Below are 23,802 nucleotides of genomic sequence, written 5' to 3'. Positions count from 1 at the left end.
GTATCTCCGCCCTCTGCCCTACAGATCCACGAACTGGACGTGAGACGGCTCTTCAAGCAGCAGAAGATCAAGAAAGCTGCGGGACCTGACAGAGTGTCCCCCTCCTGCCTGAAAGTCTGCGCTGACCAGCTGGCTCCGGTCTTCACACGAATCTTCAACAAGTCCCATCCTGCTTCAAACAGTCTACTATCGTCCCAGTTCCAAAGAAACCAGCACCGTCGGGATTGAACGATACAGACCTGTTGCTCTGACGTCTGTGGTCATGAAGTCCTTTGAACGCCTCGTGCTGAAACACCTGAAGAACATCACCGGACCTCTGCTAGATCCTCTTCAGTTTGCCTACCGGGCAAACAGGTCTGTGGAGGATGAAGTCAACATCGGACTGCACCACATCCTCAACCACCTCGACAACACAGGAACCTATGCAAGGATCCTGTTTGTGGACTACAGGTCTGCGTTCAATACCATCATCCCAGAACTCCTCATCCCCAAACTTCTCCAGCTTGGAGTGTCCCTTACGATCTGCCAGTGGATCCTCAGCTTCCTGACAGGACGGAGACAACAGGTCAGACTGGGGAAAATATCATCCTCAACACGAACCACGAGCACTGGAGCCCCACAGGGATGCGTCCTCTCTCCATTGCTCTTCTCTCTCTACATGAACGACTGCACCTCCACGCACCCAGCTGTCAAATTCATAAAGTTCGCAGACGACACCACGGTCATATCAAAGACGGTGACGAGTCTGCGTACCGACAACAAGTGGAGCAGCTGGAGCTCTGGTGCAGCCGTCACAACCTGGAGCTGAACACGCTCAAGACAGTAGAGATGATCGCGGACTCCCACAGCTACCCCTCACACTATCCAACTGCCTTGTGTCAACCGTTGAGACCTTCAAGTTTCTGGGAATCACAGTCTCCCAGGACATGAAGTGGGAGGTCAACACCAACTCTATTCTGAAAAAGGCCCAACAGAGAATGTACTTCCTGAGGCTGCTAAAGAAGCATGGCCTGCCACAGGAGGTGCTGCAACATTTCTACACGGCTGTCATCGAATCGGAAAAAAATCATTGGTACCGCCCTACCCACTTTCCAGGACTTGCACACTGCAAGAATCCAAACTAGGGTGCGGAAAATCATACTGGACCCTCTGCACCCTGCCCACCACCTTTTCCAGCTACTCCCCTCAGGCAGGCGCTACCAATCCATGCGCACCAAATCCAGCAGACATTTAAACAGCTTCTTCCCCCAAGCCATTAACTCTTTGAACAGTAGCAATTTTTTGATGATGATACTAGTGCAGCGTGTTCGACCGGAAACAAATTCCTTGTGTGTTCTACATACTTGGCAATGAAGATGATTCTGATTCTGATTTATAAGCGCCTTTCAAAACTGTCAATGTACGTTTTTCTGTGAGTAAGCAGCGGCAGCCACACGCCAGCGTTCACTCAACCCGGAAGTAAATCAAATAAATAAAAAGCTAGCTAGCTAATACGTAGATAGCTAGATAGAGAGTTAGACAGTCATATGGCTAATAGCTAGCGAGTCGCATAGATAGCTAGCTAGCTAGCTAGCCAGATAGCTAATAGATAGAAAATAGAAAGCAAGCTAGATAGCTCGTGTTAGGGCCATTATTAATGAAGCAGGTTACAGCTAGGTAGATAGTCCGCTAACAATTATTCATCCAAAAAGAAACACGCTGGATGGCGATATTTGTTTGTGTTGTATTGTTTGTATCGCTAATGGATGGATGCTACACGTACAGCACAAACATTTTTCATTCTGGCCAAAGAGAGCAAAATGTTTTCATTCCTTTCCGAGGACTTTTATAAACAAACCGGATTGAGAAATTGAAACTCTTAAAAAAAAATCTTCAGTGTTTTGGGTTTCGGTTTCTCCAACGAAACTCATAAATGATGTTGTTGCGATATTTTGGCCAAATTGACGACATCTGTGTTTGTTCATCATGGACATATTCCAAAAACATTGAAAACTAATACAATTAACATAGAATGTAGTTTATTCAATACACTGTAAAAATGAAGATTGTAAAGAGCAATACATTGGGGGGACTAAACAAATTCTCCCATAAAAGACTTTATCAACATCACAGGGATAATACTAGTGAGCCTCAATCTGCAGTACCTATGCACCTAAAAGCTACCAAACACACATTTGACGACAATGAAGTAAAAATATTTGCGAAAGAAAATAGATGCTTTGAAAGGGGCAGAACAGAAGCTCTTTTTATAAAACAGCAAAACCCTGCAATAATCGTATTGGTGATGTGAGGTTTAATTTGGATCGTGCTTACAAAACACTTCTGAGATCTTTACCACATAGGCTTAGTTATGCTGATAAGGTGATACCCGAGCAAATGGGGCAATCAGGCCAGTTGTGGACCATAAACAGTCAGGACAATAGAAGTAATTTACAACCATCGTTGTACAAATCCAGCTGGCTATCTAGCTAGCTATCTATTTGCGGTCTATTAGCTATTTAACGAACTGGCCTGCTATCTATCTATCTATCTATCTATCTATCTATCTATCTATCTATCTATCTATCTATCTATCTATCTATCTATCTATCTATCTATCTATCTATCTATCTATCTATCTAGCTAGCTAGCTAGCTATCTCTCTCTCTCCTTCTCTATCTATCTATCTATCTATCTATCTATCTATCTATCTATCTATCTATCTATCTATCTATCTATCTATCTATCTATCTATCTATCTAGCTAGCTATCTATCTAGCTAACTATCTATATATCTAGCTATCTAGCTATCTATTAACTAGCTATTAGCTATTTATCTATCTATTAACTAGCTATTAGCTAGCAAGATTTCTATCTAATATTAAGCAGATTCTTTACTTACAGACAGTGTAGGTGTTCAATTAGCTGACATGTTTCGGTTCTATTTGAGGTATTCTGGGTTGAGTGAAAGCTAGCGCGTAGGGCTGCCGCTACTCACCCACAGACAAACTTATCCTGTGACTGTAAAGTGACCTTGAGAGTTTTGAAAGACGCTTATAAATGAAATGGATGATGTAATTAGTCAGGACAATGGAAATAATCAGTGTAGCCTCAGGAAATATTCCCCTGCTCCCCCCAACCATAGGGCAGGGACCTATCATAGCAGAGGTCTAGCACCACCACCTCTGGACAGTAGGGATATATGTATAGGGCCAGAGCTATCAGTAAAATTTTACTTAGCTGACGAAGCCTCTTGGATGAGAAGCGAAACGTCCGACACCTTCAAAGAAGGACAGATGACGGCTGAAGAAACCTTTTCATCAATTAACTGAGAAGGAGCATCATTTTTGAAACACTCGTAACCGCAGATCAGATTCGGAAATGCAGCTTGACGTGAATGAAACATCACTGAGCAGCGTGCGGTGCAAGATTGTGAAATTGCAGAGGAGGGGAAAAAAGTGTCAAGATTCACATCTGGGGCACATCTGGCACGTACGGGAAACTCCTCTTAGTGTTTTCCTTCCTGTAATTTGGAGGGACAAGTCGTTTATGTTACTTCATGTGTTCAGAATTTTGTTATCAAAAAAAGTACGGCAATTTGAGACTTGTTTTTTTTTCCATCCTGAGGGTCTAAAACAAGCTGGATTCCAAAATAAATTCCAGAGGGAGGGTGAACATATAAAGACCTGTCAATACAAATTTTGCTTCAGAATCAACTCCGGCTGCGGTAGACCCAACAGTCATCGGCTAAGACGCTACCGTTGTGTGTGGTGAGTCTGATTATTTCAACCGTCTCCGCGATGGCGTATTGCCATGCCGTTTACGGCGCCTTATAACATTTATGTTCGATCTGGTAACATTTATGTTAGATGTCATAACAGTTCTAACGATGCGATGCAGAAACATGACGTGGTGCATTGCACAGTGCCAAGGTCATGTGTGGAATTTCCATGTTGTCATGTGTGAGTTTTCTCCGGGTACTCTAGTTTCCACCCACAGAAAAACAAAACAAGCATGCGTGGTAGATTAATGGAAGACTCCAAATTGTCCCTCGGTGTAAGTCGGAGCGTGAATGGTCATTGCTCTCTGTATGCCTTGCCAGTACCGGTTCAGGGTGTACCTCACTCAGTACACAAAGACTGTTGGGAGAGGTGGGTGGATGATTTATAAGTGGAAATGTGTTTAGGAAGATATTATATGAAGATTTAACTTCCTAGCTGCTAGCTGTCTATCTGGCTGGCTGGCTGTTAGCTGGCTAGCTATCTGGCTATCTCTTAGCTATTTGGATATGGATATGGATATGGATATGGCTTTATTAGTCTCGCAGTGGAGAAATGTACATTTCATAGCAGCAAAGTGATCAAAGGAATTATTAGCTTTCCATTAGCTAGCTGGCTAGCTATTAGCTGTCTAGCTGGCTGGCTGGCTGTAAGCTGTCTAGCTGGCAAGCTGTTGGCTATCTGGCTATCTATTACCTATTTATTAGCTATCCATTAACTAGCTTGCTTTCTATCTATTTGAGTTACTTCGGGGTTGAGTGAACGCTGACACATGTGGCTGCCACTGTTCACCCACAGAAAAACTTCATCCTGTGACTGTAAAGTGACCTTGAGAGTTTTGAAAGGCACTTAGAAATTATTATTATTATTAACATTCATTATGTCATGGATATTAATTTTTCCTTCAGTCTTACTTGGAAGCCCCCCAGATGGACTCTTCCACCAGTTTGTTCCTGCTGCTCAATCTCATCACTATAATATCCGTCACACTGGCATGTTTTTGCGATCGCTACCCTTGGAGCGCCTGGTCCGCCTGCTCCCGGACTTGCAACCACGGCACGCAGAGCAGACACAGGCAAGGACACCTTGGTGGACACTAAACACATACAAAAAAATGAGATGGACTGGATTTTTATGCAAATTGACTTGTTTTGTTCAGGAAATTTCAATATGACGATTACTACTGGAAGAGCAGCTGTCATCAGCTATGCGAGAGTCGTGACAGCAAAGCTTGCAATGTGCAGGCTTGTCCCATAAATTGCCTGCTGACAGAGTTTGGGCCCTGGTCCGACTGCTCCCCATGTGCCAAGAAACAGGCAAGACACATTGCAAAAAGAGTCCCAAAAAGTTGCCATGTCAGCATATTCCCTCCCAGCCCTGGCCCGCTGCCCCTTCCCACTGCCACACTCACCAAACTCTGAGTACACGAACTCAGAGTACACGCACCACGCTGTAATATCATCCTGAAGTGAGGTCTTGCAGAAAAAAATGAGAAAGAACCAAAAAATAGAATTCAGGATGAAAGTACAGCATTTAGCGTGTACTCAGAGTTCGGTGAGTGTGGCAGTGGGAAGGGGCAGGCTGGGCAAGGCTGGGAGGGAGTTGAGTCTCCGGACTGCCTGGTGGCAGAAACTGTTCTTGAGCCTGCTGGTCTTGGCTCGGAGACTCCGCAGTCTCCTACCCGATTGCAGCAGGCTCAAGAGGCTGTGTGAGGGGTGGGTGGGATCGCCAGCGATACTGATGGCTCTGCGGGTGAGGCGGGTGTTGTAAATGTCCTGAAGGAGGGGGGGGGGAGACACCGATACTCTTCTCAGCTGTCCTCACGATGCGCTGCAGAGCCTTACGGCAGGACACGGTGCAGGTGCCGTACCACACGTTGATACAGCTGGTCAGGATGCTCTCGATGGTCCCGCGGTAGAAGGAGGTCGTGATGGGGGTCGGGGCTCCAACTCTTTTGAGCTTGCGGAAGAAGTACAGGCGCTAGTGGGATCTCTTGGCCAGTGTGCCGTGTTGTGGCTCCAGGAGAGGTCTTCGGATATGTGCACTCCCAGGGACTTGGTGTTGCTCACTCTCTCCACTGCAGCACCGTCGATGGTTAGTAGAACATGCTGGGGGCGCACTCTCCTGAAGTCCACAACAATCTCCTTCATCTTCTCCACATTCAGACGGAGATTGTTGTCCTTGCACCACGTGGCCAGGCGGCTGACCTCGTCCCTGTAGGCTGTCTCCTCGTCGTTGTTGATGAGGCCCACCACAGTCGTGTCATTGCCAACTTTATGAAGATGTTGGAGCTGGGTGATGATGGTGAGCAGTCATGTGTGAGCAGAGTAAAGAGGAGGGGGCTCAGCACACACCCCTGGGGAGCCCCTGTGTTCAGCGTGATGGTGCTGGAAGTGTTGTCTCCAACTCTGACTGCCTGTGGTCTCCCCGTCAGGAAGTCCAGCAGCCACTTGCACAGGGAGGTGCTGATCCCCAGTTCGCTCAGTTTGTCGGTGAACTGTTGGGGGATGATTGTGTGGAATGCTGAGCTGAAGTCGATGAACAGCATTCTGACGTAGGAGTCGCTGGTCTCCAGGTGGGTGAGCACTGTGTGGAGAGCAGTGGAGATGGCATCATCGGTCGAGCGGTTGGGCCGATATGCAAACTGGAAAGGGTCATGGTTGGGGGGAAGGGCAGCCTTGATGTGGTTCATAACTAGCCGCTCGAAGCCCTTCATGAGGATGGGAGTGAGTGCAACCGGGCGGTAGTCATTGTGGCAGGTGGGGGACGACTTCTTAGGGACCGCGATAATGGTGGTGGCTTTGAGGCACGTGGGCACAACAGCCTGGCTCAGAGAGGTGTTGAAGATGTCCGTGAAGACATCTGTGAGCTCCACAGCGCAGTCTCTCAGAACACGGCCAGGAATGCCGTCGGGACCCGGGCTTTTTGTGCGTTGGTCCTTCTGAGGGATCGCCTCACGCTGTCCTGAGACAGTGTCAGCACCTGTTCGCCGGGAGGTGGTGGGGTCTTCTGTGCTGGAATGCTGTTGTCTGCCTCGAAGCGGGCGAAGAAGTCATTCAGCTGGTTCAGCAGAGTGGTGGAGTTCTCGCAGGTCTGTGGAGAGGGCTTGTAGTCTGTGATGGTCTGTATCCCACGCCACAGGTTCCTGGTGTCTCTGCTGTCCCTGAAGTGGTTGGCGATCCTCCTGGAGTGCTGTCTCTTGGCCATCCTGATGCCACGTGACAGGTTGGCCCTGGCTGTCCTCAGGCCCAGCTCATTGCCAGCTTTGTAGGCAGCGTTCCGAGCCCTCAGGAGCCTGTGGACTTCACCCGTCAGCCATGGCTTCTGGTTCGCCCGGATGGTGACAGATCTGGTGACAGTCACGTCATCCATGCACTTCCTCATGTAGCAGGTAACAGAGTCTGTGTACTCTTGGACATCTCTGGTGTTGTTGTAGGTAGCCGGTGTTGGAAAATCAGTCTTTGAGTGCCGCTGACGACCCATCAGGCCACACCCTTATCTTCTTCTTGACTGGTTTGACGAATTTTACAAGTGGCGTGTATGCGGGCATTCACATGATAGTGGAGTGGTCCGAAGCTTCTAGGTGGGGGAGGGGGTAGGCTTTGTAGGCTCCTTTGTGTGTGGTGAAAACATTGTCCAGAATGTTGTTACCTCTAGTCGGAAAGTTGATGTGTCCATGGAGTTGTGGAAACACGCTTTTCGGGTTGGCATGGTTGAAATCGCCAGCTAGGATAAGGAAAGCATCTGGGTGGGCTGTTTATTGCTCGCTGATGTGCTGGTAGAGTTCATTCAATGCCGCGCTCCTGTTGTTAATTGAGCTCGGGGGGATGTAAACTTCTACCAGCAGTATGGCACTAAATTCCCTCGGCAGGTAGAATGGCCGACATTTTATGACCATAAGCTCCATCAGTGGTGAACAGTGTTTACATACCACAACAGCGTTGCGGCACAAGGCATCACAGATGTAAACTCAGAGTCCCCCGCCGCGAGTCTTACCCCCCTCGACGAGCGCTCTGTCTGCCCGGAAGCTAGTTAGATGGGCTAGCTGGATGGCACTGTCCGGTATGCTGTCGGTCAGCCATGTTTCCACAAACACAAGGGCACAACACTCACCCACGGTCTTGGAAGTTGAGCGGAGGAGTCTGACGTAGTCCATTTAATTGTCCAGCGAGCGCGCGTTAGCTAGCGTGATGGTAGGAATGGTTGGCCGGTGGGGGATAGCCGCGAGCCTCCTGCGGATACCTCCACGCTTTCCCCTCTTCTGTTACGTCATACAGCGCTTATGGCGCCTCCACTCTGGGTTGGGTGCAGGAGTGGGGGTCGGTGGAAGAGTGGGGGTCAATGGACGAGCCGACTCCCTGAGCAATCCATGCTTGCGTAGCACTTCTGCTTCAGCTGGTTTTGGTTTTAAAAATGAACTGCCGATGTCGAGCAGACCCTCACGGGAGTAGGTACGCCTCGGGTGTAGCGAGGCAGACGGAGACGAACATTTACACAAGTGAGACAAACATAATAAACACGAAAAAAAAAACAATTTGCCGGGAGAGAGAGGAGCCGCTGCGTGTGCACGCGCCGCGATCTTGGAGAAAAAAAATGTGCTGTGAGTCATGCATATTAGCATATTTGACAATAAAGCTGACTTTGACTTTAATATTTCAGTTTTCAAAAGTACAGCGGGGCAAAGTCCTGTGATGGAATTGGAGATAATGAATCGAGGAGTCATCATAAGAATTCTGTAGGAACGTCTTTTGCATGAGAAATTGCCTTTTCTTTTGATGTCACCGTCGCAGTTACGGACCAGGGCCATCCAAACGCCTTCCCAGTTTGGGGGCGCGTCATGCAATCTGGAACTGATGGAAGAAAGGCCGTGTTATCCTGCCACAGAGTGCAAGCTAGCACCCATCGACTGCGGAGACAAATTCAAATGCGACAACGGTAATCTGCGGTATTCCTTCTGCTAGGAGGACAGTAGAGGTCTGAAATTCTTGAAATCTCAGCCCTTCTTCCATTTTCGCTCGCCGTTGCAGGACGTTGTATCAACTCCACACTAACTTGCAACAAACAAAATGATTGCGAAGATAACTCTGACGAGCGAGACTGCGCCAATTTCAAAGTTGTGTGTCCGGCTGAGAAGAGAGTGGCTCCCGGAGCTGACCTGGTGGGGAACGGGTATGCGAAAATTCATAAATCTACGGCCATAAATCTTCTGGCTTTGCCTGTGAGAATAAACATGAATCGGATATATTCTAACGGCTATATTTTGGAAGGTTTGACGCGCTGGCGAACGAGCCGCGAGGGGCCGTCCTGGACAACGTGTTCATGGGAGGAAATTGTGTCATCAGGAGGCCTAAAAGCACACTGCTTTACCATCGGATACCGCACAACTTTGAGAGCTTTGACATTAAGGTGCTGGCCCCAACTCCCGAAAAATTTGGAGGTGTAATTTTTCAATGTTGCGAAGAAGAGAAGGGGGTGTCCCTGCGACTTTGAAAACCCTCATTTGGGTCAACAATCAATTACTGTGTCAGAGATATTCGATCAGGCACTGTGGACAAAGGCTCGAACACAGGAATATTGTCTTTTATTGCCGGCAGGGGACGCAGCCATTCAAGACAGACACCCAAATTCTGCAGCCCTCTGCCAAGCAATTTATAGAGAGTAAATGCAAATTAAGTAATACACTAGTAAAACATAGTTTTCTTGATTTGAATACCACACCAACAACTATAAACAATAGAGCATAGACATTTTAATTGTTTAAATGTTTAATTTGTTTGATAGATTTGTAACCCGGCTAAGGAGCTCTTCCTGTGAGGGAGTTTCAAGTCCTATCTTATTCCTTTGAATGAGTTTCTCAAGTTCTAAATTCTGTTCAAGGCCCGATCGACCTAGATGAAGATGACAGGTTAACAGGCTGTGTCTGTTTACCTCAGATTGACCCCAAATTTTTCTGTGCTTCAATCGTGTATTCTAGTCACACATGTTCACGAAGCATATAACAGCACGAAACTTTTAAATATGATAACTTCTATTCTGTCTAATCTATATCATAGTGAAAGATGGTTGGCGATAAAGCTCATTTTGTCGTTGTTGTGGTCGTGAAGGCTGGCGTGATGGAAGACTTCAGCACGGATCCCCAGCCTGTTCACTCAGAGTCCGTTCATGTGAAGAAGTCCATGGAGAGGGAGAGAAACCAAGACACTATTCTTCCTGGATGGCGTTTTTTTCCTCCTTTGACCTCGCATATAAAGTCAAAGGAAGCTTTTGAAGCTTCTAAGAAATCTGTGAGTGAGCCAACAATTGTAAAAAACCACCTTGGTGGCATTTCACCTCTCATGGCTTTGCTCTTTCACCGATTGGTGAAGGATTGTTTCATCTCTCAACTTCAACGACATCATTGTTCTTTTTAGGATTCCGTATTTTTCCGGGTGCACCATGTTCTGCCTGTGTCCACGTTCAAAGTACAGGACCCAAGCGATTTGGTCTTGTCCGGACCGTTCCTCAAGTTCCTCCACACTCTTCCCCTCGAATACAATTACGCCCTCTACAGAAACATCTTTCAACGCTTTGGAACGCATTATTACAGCTCGGGGACACTTGGAGGCCTCTATGACCTGCTCTACCAGTACAATCGAGAAGAGCTGACCAGTAAAGGTACGGGAAGCGCAGAGGTTCTTGGTACTCCACAGACCTAAAAGCTATTCAATGTTACAACAAACCCGTAACAAGGAATTGCTTGGTATTTAACTCCAGAACTACGACAAATACGACATCCTTTTTCTATTCTCTATGGTTTCTTGCCAATAGGTGAAACAGAGGAACATGTTAAAGGCTGTCTGGCCCGTGAGACCAAATGGACAATAGTTCTGGCTCAAGGGAGAGCTCTACCCATGTGTGCTGACAACAAAATGACTCAAAAATATCAAGGTTCCTGCCACTTGACCTAAGCAAATACAAAGAAGAGCCTCGCCGGTGTGCATTTGTTTTTATTTTGTTGTCCTGCTGCCAGGTTCTTACATCCAGGCAGCAGAGAAGTCCTACTCTGCGGTGAAAGGTGGACGGACCAGAGAGGCAGCGTCTCTGGCCCGGGAGAGGGAAGGCCCGCCTCCTGATCGAAACTCTTTCAAAAACTGGGCGAAGTCTGTCCTCGATAATCCCACCGTGGTAGATTTCAAGGTAAAATCGATATGTTTCCAACATGCGACATGTATTGGATTCGTTTCCAAGATTACAAAAGAAAGAACCAACTTTACATTGTCTGATGGACCAGCTGGAGTCCATCGTAGACCTTGTACGTGGTATCCCGTGCGCAGTCACAAAAAGGAGGCACCTGACGAAAGCTTTGCTGCAGTACTTGCAAGAGTTTGACACCTGCAAGTGTGCCCCCTGCCCCAACAACGCCAAAGCTTTTCTCTTTGGGACTGAGTGCAAGTGTGCCTGCCAGACCGGCACCTTTGGGCCAAACTGTGAGCAGCGAGCTCCTGACTACGATTCAGGTACTCTTGACCCTTACTTACGACGCGTCGAATTGTTCAAATAACAGCTCTATGGGTATCGTCATGTATTTTTTCAACATGACAGAGGAAGTAGATGGTTCCTGGAGCTGTTGGGGGCCATGGAGTCACTGTGGAGCCTCCATGAAGAGACATCGCAGAAGAAGGTGTGACAACCCTGCCCCTTTGGGAGGAGGCCAACCCTGCAAGGGTCCCGACAGCGATGAAGAACAATGTCACATCTCCCTTTTCAAACCGTACGATAAAGTTCTAACGAGAAAACACATTCCAAGAGTCGATTCCACCTGCTATAAACAATATCTGGAATTTTAGGAGTCGTAATGAATCTGACGTTATCAGTACACGGTGTCTTGTCCAGGCATGAAACATGTGACAATGATGACGACTTCACCACCGGATGGACGGAGGAGCTTCCTCCTGGTGTACAGGGTTGTCTAAGGCCAAAGCCCCCTGACAACAGCTTCCTTAGGGTAAAGGCAATCATATTCATGGACACTTCATTTTTTATTGATGGCACATTTTTGCCACGGCAAACCACAAGTTCTTTTTTGTGTCTAGAAAGCAAAGCAATACTACAATTTTGGCGAGGATGAAGAGTTCCAGTGTTTCACAGGATTTGAGCTGGAGGGTTTCCAGTTCATCAATTGTCTTCCTGACGGCACGTGGAGCCAACGAAAAGGAAGCTGCCTCAGTAGGCTTCAGGTTTTTGGAATTGGTTGTTACGTAATGGTCCGCCTTTCTTCATGATTGCATCTTCTCCTCCATTATTTTAGGAAAGATATGTCTTCCTCCCGATATTCCTGATGGCATGACGTTGTTCCCTAGTAAAGAAGAGTATAAAGTGGCTGATTCGGTGGGTCTGAACTGTGTTGAGGCGGGTTTGTTCCCGCTGCCTCGAGGCTTTTACAGGTGCAGCCAGACTCTCGCCTGGGAACCTCCGTTACCGGCTGGATTGCACTGCGCCAATGGTACATCGGAGAAGATCATTTTTTCTCTGTTTTGTTTTTATTGTCTCTCAAAAACTTTATATTTACTTTATATCCAGCTGGCTAGCTATCTAGCTAGTTCTCTTTTTGCTATCTAGCTGTCTAGTTATCGAGCGAGCTAGCTAGCTCTCTATTTGCTATCTAGCTGGATATCTATCTATCTATCTATCTATCTATCTATCTATCTATCTATCTATCTATCTATCTATCTATCTATCTATCTATCTATCTATCTATCTATCTATCTATCTATCTATCTATCTATCTATCAGCTATCGAGATAGCTAACTAGTTCTCTATTTGCCATCTAGCTGTCTAGCTCTCCAGCTAGCTATCTAGCTCTCTATTTGCTATCTAGTTGGCTAGCTATCTATCTAGCTATGAGATAACTCTTAAGTAGCAAGCGAGCTTTCTATCTGTTTGGTTACTTTCAGGTTGAGTGAACGCTGGCGTGTGTGGCTGCTGCTGGTCACCCACTGAAAAACTGATCTTGTGACTGTAAAGTGACCTTTGAGAGTTTTGAAAGGCGCTTAGAAATGAAATGGATTATTATTATTATTATTTATAGAGGAACCTTTGGAACCGGACAGTCAGTGTGGTCCAGGGAAGAAACAACAAGGCGCTCGGTGTGTCTGCATACCACGGGAGAATTGCCTGTAAGTTATTTATTTCATACATATTGTTTCATTTTGTGGACTGTACATAAAGTAACGGCTACAAATGTGTAGTTTTGAAAGGCGCTTAGAAATGAAATGGATTATAATAATAATCTCAGTTGTCTTCGGGCACGAGGCGGGGGACACCCTGAATTGGTTGCCAGCCAATCGCAGGGCACACAAAGACATACAACAGTCACTCTTACACCTAGGGACAATTTGGAATGGTCAATCTGCCTGCCATGCATGTTTTTGGAGTGTGGGAGGAAACCGGAGGACCCGGAGAAAACCCACGCGGGTCCGGGAAGAACATGCAAACTCCACACAGGGAGGCCGGACCGGGACGCGAACCGGCGACCTCTGCACTGTGAAGCCGGTGTGCTAACCACTCGGCTACCGGGCCGCCTATTATTATTATTATTATTATCATTATTATTATTATTATTATTATTATTATTATTATTGTTATTATTATTATTATTATTATTATTATTATTATTATTATATAATTGTTCCTCCCAGATCCGAACCAGAGAATCTCTGTATCCTGAACACTGACATCAACGTCACTGTGCCGATGTCCCTCTGCTCCTTCCACGCCGGCCGTTGCCATGGCGATCCACTTTTCTTCATTGCCGAAGGTGCTTGTGACACCGTGGATCCGGATAAACTGAAGTGGGCCCGTTTTCGTGCCATTTTCTCGTCAAAGAGTTCCCTCAAACAGCCGTGCGATCTTGACACATGTTATGAATGGGAGAGATGTTCAAGTAAGGGTGACTGATGATTATTTTTGCTAACTTTGACGACTGCATGATATCGATTAATCAAAAATGGTGTTTTCAGCATCTCAGAAGTGCGAGTGCATTGCCGCTCGCGAGTGTTCCCAAGTTGAAAAGCACAAGTTCTGTCTGATGTTGACCAGGATCCAGAGGACTCGGAGTGTGGATCTTTGCTCCATGGCTGCGTTGAAGTGTGGCAATTATCAATTTGAGATCCTCAATGAAGGTGTGTGTGAATCCTGATCAGCCCCCAAAAAATTATTCATTACGTTTTTGTGAAAAATTACATGTTTTTGCCTTTTCTCTTGACTTTATTCTTATTTAGTTTTCCCTCTCTTCACTTCTTTTTATTTATCTAGCTATCCAGCTATCCATCCAGCTAGCTAGCAACCTAGCTAACTATCTATTAGCTATTTGGCTGGGTAGCAAGCTATTTGGTTATCTTATAGCTATATAGCTATCTGGCTGGCTGGCTATCTAGCTCGCTCTTTATTAGCTCACTATTAGCTAGCTAACTACCTTTCTATCTATATGAGTTACTTCCGGGTTGAGTGAACGCTGGTGCCTGTAGCTGCCACTGCTCACCCTCAGAAAAATATATATTGTGACTGGAAAGTGACCTTGATAGTTTTTGAAGGCGCTTAGAAATGAAATGTATTATTATAATGATTATGTCATAAAATATTTGTTATAGTGCCATAAAACAATCCAAAAGCCAAGATATGAAAATGCTCCTGTTATAATTCTAAATGAGTAGAAAATATGCACATTGGAATTTTAAAGGACAACCGACGTCACGTTTTTGTTTCTTAACTGACATCAGAAAAACGTTTTATAGAATCTAAAATACCCAAAACACGCATTATGTATGTCACGCATTACGCATTATTGTTTTTTATTCAAATGCAAAACACCAATAAAAATGACTTAAAGTGTCCAAAATCTACAAAAAATTGAGCTGCGAATTGGGCCTTTTCAGAAAGTCTTGCCCAAAGTTCGTGACGTCACGCCAAGACGTCTTGCATTGCTGGACAATCAAAACAATGGCTCAGATTCGGAGAATATGCTTTCTTGTTACACATCCAGTTATGAATATAATTCAAATAGTTCTGAAGAGGAAAGAATACATGTTTGCAATCGATTAAAGAATTTATTCTGTGTCATTTTAAGGCATGTGGACTGCAATGTAGCGTCCCAGAAAAGAGGCAGAAAAATGGCGACCAGCTCCTGTGAGGAATGAATCAGCCCGTTTCCACAGGCTGATAAATTCCTTCCATGGAGCTTGGACGCCCTCTTCTGGCGGCTTTTGGGTGCAACATGTGGTTTTCAGACCAAAGAAGTACAGCAAAATACATTGACGTGATAGAATGACTGCTACAATGTCTTTTTTTTCGGTCTTGGGCGTGCCTTTAGGGACGTCACACACGGACTCGTCACCAATTCAAAAACAAGACTTCCTAAATATTCAGCGCGAGTCTTAAAGCGTAAAATATAGCTATATGCGGTGGAATCTTATTAAAATACGCTCAGTAGAAGTCATTTGAAGCCGATTTACAAATTATGGATACAACTTGTCCGGAGACGTCGGTTGTCCTTTAAATAAGTTAAAGAGAGACTGCCCACCTAAGTATACACACAATATGCAGATTACAGAGTATACCAAGTATACTTCGGAAGCATTTTTTTGGAATTTGATATTCAAGCGACTAGTGAGCTTGCCTTGACTGCCTTGTTATATTCTGCCCTTTTTTTCGTGAATATCTGGAACCGATTTAGTCAATCACTTCTGTTTGCTCTCACCGCTTTCCTATATCATGAAATGTTGCAGATGATGTACTGAGATACTTTTCACAAAGCGTTCCAACAAGTGCCGAAAAATGGATGAAAGTTACCAAAGGTAGCGATTTGCTTGGACACAATAAAAACACAAACCTATTCTCATATTCTTGGACTATTTATTGCCTGGATGGACAGTTTAAAACGGAAATGCAAAGGTAGGGTAAGTTTATGAGGGACAGGCGTCAATGCTGATGACAGTGAGCTGCTCTCCAGAACACCTCTTGGACTTCACTTGGCACTCGGTCATCGTCATGGCGAGACTGTTAACACCTGAGGTCACACACAGTGGGCCCGAGTCCTCCGGGCATTCGGATGGATTCTGACATTGACAACTTCCAGCTAATTGTCGAGAAGAAAGGGGAGGTGTTAGGACTATGTTTCTACATGAACAAGGAACACGAGTCAGCAAATGAATGGAAATATTTGTTCTAACAACAACGAAAACATTGTCATGACAACAAAATCCTTGTAAGGTATTTCTGACTCACGTTGGCACTTTGTATCCGAGCTTTTATTCCCTTCACATTCGTTATCATTGACCAGCGTGAAATTGCGACCTAAACATTGCAGAGCTCCAAGTTGGCAAACACCAAGCACCCGAGGTGGGCCTGAGCTAACTCTGGCACACAACTCCAGAGAAATCCTTCAAAACATATGAAAAGATTAAAACAAGTCAATCATTTCAATACGTCTGTGTAAGCTTTCAGTCGAACAGGAGTGGTCTGTCGATGAAAAGGTTTGTCCAGCCGTCATTTGTACTTCTTTAAAGGTATATATATCCCAACAGTCCAGAGGTCGTGGTGCCAGATGATAGGTCCCTGCTCTCAGAGGACTATTCCCTGAGGCTACACTGATTACTTCTATTGTCCTAAATAATTACTCCTATTGTCCTGCCTGATTATGGTGTCTACGACTGGCCTGATTGCCCCATTTGGTCTGGTATTATTAAATCTCCATGGTGGGGTGAAGTTTAATTTGGATCGTTCTGACAACACTTCTTAGGCAACATAGGCTGAGTTACGTCTGTGTAAGCTCTCAGTCGTACCGGAGTGGTCCATCGCTGAAAAGGTTTCTTCAGCCGTCATCTGTACTTTTTTGAAGGTGTCGGACATTTCGCTTCATCAGCGAACTAAAGTCTTACTGGTCGTATCGGCCCTATTTATATATCCCTAATGTCCAGACACGGCGGCACCGGACACAGCAATGATAGGTCCCTACTCTCAGGTTGGGGGGAGCAGAGGACCACTCCCTGTGGCCCCACTGATTGTTCCTACATTCCTGACTAACGACTGGCCTGTTTGCCCCACTCCCTCCGGTATCACCTCATCATCATTACGAATGGTGCCTAACCTGTGTTGCCGAAGCAGGCTATTGTATGAATGATCCAAATTGAACCTCACCCCACCAGACCGGTTTAATGACGGATTTAGTTGTTTTATGAGAATCGCTTCTTTTACTCCCCTTTCAAACCATCTATGTTCTTATATGTGATGTCATGAAAGGCTAGCTCTCAGCGGGGCAGGACAAGGATTGCAATGGGCGACAGGTTTGAATGCAAACAAAGGTGTTTCTCCACAGAGGACGACAATGGAGCTTGTCTCCCCGGCCACCACACTCAGAGGCTCTCTGCCTTAAAAGCCTTGTATGCCAATCAAGCCGGGATCAGCCACAGGTGTGGGGTTTGGATGGGGCCAAAACTCCCTCTGGGTGGAGCCATCTTAGGGGAAGGTATTTGCCCTCCAGGACTCAGTCTCTCGTGACATCACAATATATATAATAAATTATATATATATATATATATATATATATGGCCAAAACTACCAGCAAAATTTTAGTTAGCTGACGAAGCCCTCTTGGATGACAAGTGAAACGTCACCTTCAAAGAAGTACAGATGACGGCTGAAGATACATACAGATTTTATCGAATTTCAATTACGTTTTCGATGATTTAACTCCAAAATAATAGATTTCGACAAATAATACCCACGGGCACTGGAATGGCATTTTACACACACACTCAGTTTTGCCGACATTCTCCCAGAGTTTACACTTCAGACCCTCGTGCAGAGTCGGAGCTGTTCTGCCTGAGAAGGAACGGAAGTGCGAAATACATATCACATGAAAATACAAGAAAAAACACGAATGGATTAACGCGAATAAATGAAGCCATGTTCTCCGTGATCATTCCCACCTTTGCGACATTGAACTGCGGTAGGAGAAGGAGACCATTGCAAACTTGGACTACATATGATTTCTGAAACGTCACCGGTCAGCAACAGTGCCTCGGGACAGGCCAAGTTTATCCTGTCTCCGATCTGATACTTGTCTTTCACGGGCGAAGCTGCAACATCGTCATTGAGATGAGGAGGATGACATATCGAACCTGTCAAGGCAAAACAACTGATAGAACGATTTTATATACACATCCTAAAACATCCTATGTTTCTTCATTTCTACTTATTTTTATGTTAGTTTAGTCTATATATTTATGTAGTTTATTTTATAACCTTGCATATCTGTAGTGTGTATCGTTACTGGACCATTCTTATTTCAGTCTGATAACATATTTCACCCTTTGAAATGATGTCATTCCCGCCCTCTGTATAAATAAACATCTCGGGTGAGGGGAGAGCAGAAGCTAGAAGCCTCTCACTCAATGGCCCTCACAATGTCTCTGCTGTCAGCAAGATTAAAATAATCCTTTTGTTCATCGACTTGATTTTACTACCATCTTCTAACACCGTGAAGAATCATGAACCAGAGAAAAAGATCGATCATTTGCTGCTGTAACCCGAGATGTTTATTTATATGTTGTTTAAGGATGTGTACATAAAATCGTTCTATCAACAACGTATTGTACTTTTGTGTAATTGTAGCATATTTCCACTTTCCCCACACTAGCTTTTCTTTGGTGTTCTGAGATTTGACTCTGGATGCTTACTTTTACACACAATCGCTTCACTCCTCCATGTCTGACTTGGCGTACATTCAGCCAAAGCGTTTCCACTGAGGTAATAGCCATCTATGCAAGAGTACTGCACGGTATGCCCGGCTAAATAAAAGTCACTTGGGTTCTGAAAAACACACACGGAAGTAACGTACGGTTAAAGCAATCAGTTAACGCAATGCTTCTCGCCAATTTTTTTGCTAAGCCCCACTGAAGAAGAAGAAACGAGAGCTCACATGCCACCTACTGTAGCGGATGTGCAATTACACCTTGTTTTAATTTAGGAAAATATATAAATAGTCACACAAAATCCACCTGGATGAAGCCATTTCTAAGGTTTGGAGGAGGTCCGCAAATCTTAGGTGGGGTCACAGACAGGCCGAAACATTGCGGCTCCATCATTCTGCGTACAAGTTAGCAATGAATTGTGGATCAATTTGAATGTTATATTTGCATTTTAGAAAAGCATCCCAGCAAAATGACTCCTTACTGCAAATACTGTAAGTCTGCATCTTCACAGGGCACTTGCTCTACAGGCGCCCCTGGACAGTGCTGACCACCTCTGCTCTGGCTGGGGTTGTTGCAGGTTCGGTATCTTGACTTTTGACCCTCAGAACATGAACTCCAGGATGACCAGCAGCTCCAACCACCGTGAATCACGCCTGTAAAATGAGACAATTGTCTCTCAAGGTCGACATTTTCTTTGAAATATGTCATATGCACCCCCGCTAGTCGGATTCCGGTTGATATTGTGTGTCAGTCGAAGGGATTTTGCTGCTTACATTCCTATTCCGCAAAAGAGATACTAAATCATAATGCCGGGCTGTGAACTAAAATTAAGGAATTTGGGGGCGTTGACTACCGTTTGAAAAGATCTTCTCATCATCTACCTGGTGGTTCTCCGATCACAGCCCCTTGCTCACATGCCCGTCCGGAGGTTCCAGGGCGACAGATGCACCGACACGCCAAATCAGTCAGGAGCGCCTGGCCGTTGTTCTGACAGGGTTGGCAGTGGCATGGGTGCTCCTCTGCCATGTATTCCTCAATGGCTCTTTTCAGGTGAAGCCTTTTGAGACCTGCGCACTGCACTTCCTTTATGAGCTCATACAGAGGGCGTAACTGGAATGCAAGTTTCGATACTATCAGTGTATAACGGTGGAGAAATTCCCAATTTACATTGGCAAACGTTCATGTGACAGTTTTGCAGCTAGCTTGTTTATAAGGCCTTCTTCGAAGCCTAATCAATTGAGTCGCCATTGCTCGCTGTCACTACCTTCTTGTCAATGACGTCGGGGAAATCTTTGACCGAGGAGGCCCAGTTATCGTAAGCCTCTCCGTTGACTTCTGGTTTTTCCAGATCGAGAACTTTCAACACATCCGAAAACGACGGATCGCCCCCAAACGTGATCACCTTAATGGGCATCTTGTTCACACCGCTTTCTGATGATAAAAATAACCAACTTGAGTCTTGGTTCGTTGTTCAGGGAGCGTGAGAACTCAACGCGCAAAACGCTTCGGCTCACCTTCGGCAAATGATATCGACTTGGAAAATTTATCACAGACGATTTTGACTTTTCTCCTGAAGAACCGTCGTTTAACCTTTCTCCAGCAGTGCTTGTAGTCAATCTCGGTTGCGCCTTGGACACAATTTCAAGGGTGAAAATTCCATTAACATCTTGATTGACTGAGTGCTGTTTTATCACAACTTAAGATCCAGAAGTCAGGTTTATGTTTATCAGGAACTACTTTTTACCCCCTTCCTTGTATTCAGCTAGACGTTTAACTTCAAGGCTATCACATACGCATTCAAGGTCTTACCGGATGAGACGAATGACTGGCGATCTAATTCCAACAAGCCTTGGTATTCGCCTCCGAGAGAACCTTCGGCGAGATAATGCGTGCCGTACGTCTGTAGCAGTTGTCGGTAGGCAGCATAGTTGTATGTGAACGGAAGCGAGATTAACGCCTTCCAAAATTCTTCGGCCAGGGGGAGATACTGAGGGTCTGAATTTTGAAACTGGGCCAATTCCACTTTGTTCTTCAGAATGAGGAGCCTGTGATTCTGTGTGACGTTGAGAGAGAATGTGAATTCCATACAAACGCAGGGTAAGTCCATTTACATGCACGTTGTCTTCGTCGGTACCGTTGTTTCCGTGAGCTCTTTGTAAAAAGTACGACGGTCATGGCCCACGAAAGAGTTGACCTGGATGTGTTGCATGTAGGACCAGGAACTTTCGTAAGACTCATCGCTCTCCTCGTTGTCCACTTTGACCTGGACAAACCAAATAAAATGTCACGTAGCATGTCTCTTCAAATGAAAAACACCTTAAAGGACAACCGACGTCACTTTTTTGTTTCTTAACTGACATCAGAAAAACGTTTTACAGCATCTAAAATACACAAAACACGCAGTATGATATTTTTATTCAAATGCAAAACACCAATAAAAATGACTTAAAGTGTCCAAAATCTGCAAAAAAAATTGAGCTGTGAATTGGGCATTTTCAGAAAGTCCCGCCCCCAGTTCGTGACGTCACACCAAGACGTCTTGCATTGCTGGAGAATCAAAACAATGGCTTCAGATTCGGAGAATATGCTTTCTTGTTACACATCCAGTTATGAATATGATTCAAATAGTTCTGAAGAGGAAAGCATACATGTTTGCAATTGATTAAAGAATTTATTCCGTGCCTCCGTTTCCACAGGCTGATAAATTCCTTATATGGAGCTTGGACACCCTCTTCTGGTGGCTTTTGGGTGCAACACGAGGTCCTCAGACCAAACAAGTACAGCAAAATACATTGACGTGATGGAAGGACCGCTACAATGCGTCTTTTTTTCAGTCAGGAGCGTTCCTTTCGTGTCGTCACGTACGGACTCGTCACTAACTCAAAAACAAGACTTCCTGAAATATTCAGCGCAAGTCTTAAAATGTAAAATATAGCTATATGCGGTGGAATCTTATTAAAATACGCTCAGTAGAAGTCATTTGAAGCCATTTTACAAATGATGCACACAACTTGTCGGTTGTCCTTTAAATACAATACATACGCTTTTGTTCCTTGCTTTAAAACTCAGTTAAGAAATCAACGGACTTTGCTATTTTAACACCTGAAGCGATTCCATCTCCTCATCCTTTTGTTGACAAGCTATTTTCATTTGTATTTTTTTTTCGGTTGCCATTTACTGGCGCTCTAGCTAGCACTTTAGCTAGCACGTTTCTGCTACATCATTATTTGTGGGCTTCACGCTACTCTTCTGAAAAATAATTATTTTTGTGTAATTTTCCTTTGACTCACCTCAAAATTGTACCTGAGGATGTTCTGCGGGAGTCGATAATACATTTTATGGTCACCACTGAAGACTTTTCTGCACTGCCCTCCGAAACTCAGCGTATTGATCACCCCTGCCCTCAGTTTCCCTGTAATCACGTTGTACCTGGTAATGGTAACAACAAGCCCATCAGATGTCCAAATATCCGTGAAACAAAATTGTGTAAATATTTATATATGTCTAAAAAGTACGATTTTGAGAGACAGACCCTCTGCCAGTTAGGTCAGAGTTGGGCGGCGTTTTGTCAAGCTCGCATATGAACTGACTGTTATCTTCATGGCAGCCTCTCTCATCCAGACCGTCTTCGCAATCCTGATCTCCATTGCAAACCAGAGACTCGCTAATGCAGTGACCTTCGTTAACGACATTTGACAATTCATACGGAGAACCGTTAACAGAATTGTCGGCATTGTTGTCAAGTGGAAAAATGATTTTAGTGCCTTGTGCTTTTTGAGCTCACCAGAAGCGCATCGGAATCTTTGGCCACAGCCCGTCTCTAGGGGGCACCCCTTTTGTGGGACGCAAACTTGCGATTCGGCGCGTTCTCCTGAACATGGCGCACCGCCGAATTGGGCGTACACCTCCACAGTTCGAGTTCGCACCTCATGGAGATATAAAAGGGGCCATTTAAAATTCCATTTTTTTAATCAAATTATTTTTAATGTGCATGCTTGTAATGATGGCTACATATTAGGGCACACCATTAGCGCAAGTCACCTTTGTTTTGGCGCAGTCGTCACACTCAGACCAATCTCCAAATGCCCCCCACCTGCAGTTTATTGGGTGCTGGCAGCTAAAACAAGTACCATGCCAAAAAAAAACCTTATCAAATGGAATCTCGCATACGTTCAAGGCATAACTGGAATTTATCAAGCGCTACGTTCACACATGTTATGCTATGATGGTCAGCCCCTCCCACCCTCTCCTGCCCACCCTGACAGCACTGGGTAGCTCCTAAATAAATAAATAAATACATACATTGACTCTTGTACTGTTAATATGGGTTGATGCACTACAGCTACATATATCAATATACCCTTCTTGATACTTGCACTATGTACAGTTTTTTTATGAAACAGCTTTGTACATTTACAGTATACATCTCAGTCTGCTGACATTTTTTTTACTATGCTTAAAATATTTAGTTTTTCTATCCTTTCACACACACCCCAATCCATCCCCTTTCAAATTGCTGTTGTGGACTGCAAATGTCCCCAATGTGGGACGATTAAAGGTTTTCTGATTCTGAAAACAGCAGATGAACATACATGTCGTTGACGACCCAATGAAAGCAGTCGTAAACGGTCTGAGAGTAAACAACCCCCCTCCAACCCTATTACCCCCCCCCCCCTAGCCCCCCCCCCCCCTACAACCCCCTTACCCCCCCCCCCCCCCCCCCCACCCCCCACCCCCCACCCGGTCTGTCAGTGTGTGAGCTTACTTGTCACTTACCGAACAGGAAAAAGAAATGCAAGCAGCAAAACCAAAGAAGGCAATGCTACGGGCAAATCCAACTGTTCAAATAAAACAAGAAATAACATGACTTGACAAATTTGAATTTGATGAAAAGTAATACAACTGAAAAAGATATAAGAAAGGACACAATTAACCTGAAGAAACAGAATCTGACCCGCACGAAGCAAAAAATAAGAGCATTTTGGACTCTACCTTCATGCTGACTTCCTTGGATATTCTTCGTGTTCTGTATGGCGGCGTAACCCGCAGTGGCATATCATCGGTGATGAGCGATGACTCAACAAAAAAACTTCTTTGGGGGGGAATTCCCCCGTTATGGCGAAAGTCTCATCCATCAAATTGGAAACCGGCACGTTTCATATGCAATGTGACTCAGAGTTGTCGGTTCAATTTCCAATTTGTTTTAATGCACTGTGTGTGCCCAACATTAAATTGAGATAATTTCCATTTGAATGATGCATTTGAATCTTGACTGAAAACATATTTTTCATTTTACTACATCAGGGAAGTCCCT

General features: G+C 44.9%; 2 protein-coding genes across 3 annotated transcripts; one reads left to right on the top strand and one right to left on the bottom strand.

The window, feature by feature from the left end:
- The first annotated feature begins 3,590 nt into the window (after positions 1 to 3,590).
- Positions 3,591 to 15,636, top strand: c6.2 (complement component 6, duplicate 2). Of its 2 annotated transcripts, XM_089019687.1 has the most exons (18): positions 3,591 to 3,749; positions 4,667 to 4,833; positions 4,918 to 5,074; positions 8,549 to 8,693; positions 8,786 to 8,927; positions 9,026 to 9,164; positions 9,863 to 10,042; positions 10,169 to 10,412; positions 10,566 to 10,685; positions 10,768 to 10,934; positions 11,029 to 11,254; positions 11,340 to 11,508; positions 11,631 to 11,742; positions 11,831 to 11,963; positions 12,046 to 12,240; positions 12,827 to 12,914; positions 13,437 to 13,681; positions 13,758 to 15,636. In XM_089019687.1, exons 2-18 carry the CDS (start codon positions 4,688 to 4,690, stop codon positions 13,934 to 13,936), a joined length of 2,787 nt encoding a protein of 928 aa, XP_088875813.1. In that variant the 5' UTR covers positions 3,591 to 3,749; positions 4,667 to 4,687; the 3' UTR covers positions 13,937 to 15,636. The 2 variants fall into 2 exon arrangements, with proteins under 2 accessions (XP_088875813.1, XP_088875814.1); XM_089019688.1 differs by lacking the exons at positions 4,667 to 4,833; positions 4,918 to 5,074 and having other exon boundaries at positions 3,658 to 3,749.
- LOC148884178 (complement component C7-like) lies at positions 15,635 to 23,589 on the bottom strand. Its single transcript, XM_089019689.1, has 18 exons — positions 23,481 to 23,589; positions 23,265 to 23,326; positions 22,530 to 22,605; positions 22,273 to 22,414; positions 22,021 to 22,165; positions 21,779 to 21,917; positions 20,623 to 20,751; positions 20,298 to 20,541; positions 20,003 to 20,116; positions 19,753 to 19,919; positions 19,370 to 19,598; positions 18,970 to 19,141; positions 18,795 to 18,882; positions 18,474 to 18,606; positions 17,724 to 17,915; positions 17,520 to 17,616; positions 16,021 to 16,175; positions 15,635 to 15,871 (listed from the first exon to the last, which is right to left on the bottom strand). Exons 1-18 carry the CDS (start codon positions 23,541 to 23,543, stop codon positions 15,699 to 15,701), a joined length of 2,520 nt encoding a protein of 839 aa, XP_088875815.1. The 5' UTR covers positions 23,544 to 23,589; the 3' UTR covers positions 15,635 to 15,698.
- Between the last annotated feature and the right edge of the window lie 213 nt (positions 23,590 to 23,802).

This window comes from Hippocampus bargibanti, linkage group LG18 (assembly GCF_051943395.1).
Source record: "Hippocampus bargibanti isolate YZ-2025 linkage group LG18, ASM5194339v1, whole genome shotgun sequence".
Lineage (NCBI taxonomy): Eukaryota > Metazoa > Chordata > Actinopteri > Syngnathiformes > Syngnathidae > Hippocampus > Hippocampus bargibanti.
This window is presented reverse-complemented; position numbering and strand designations above follow the sequence as displayed.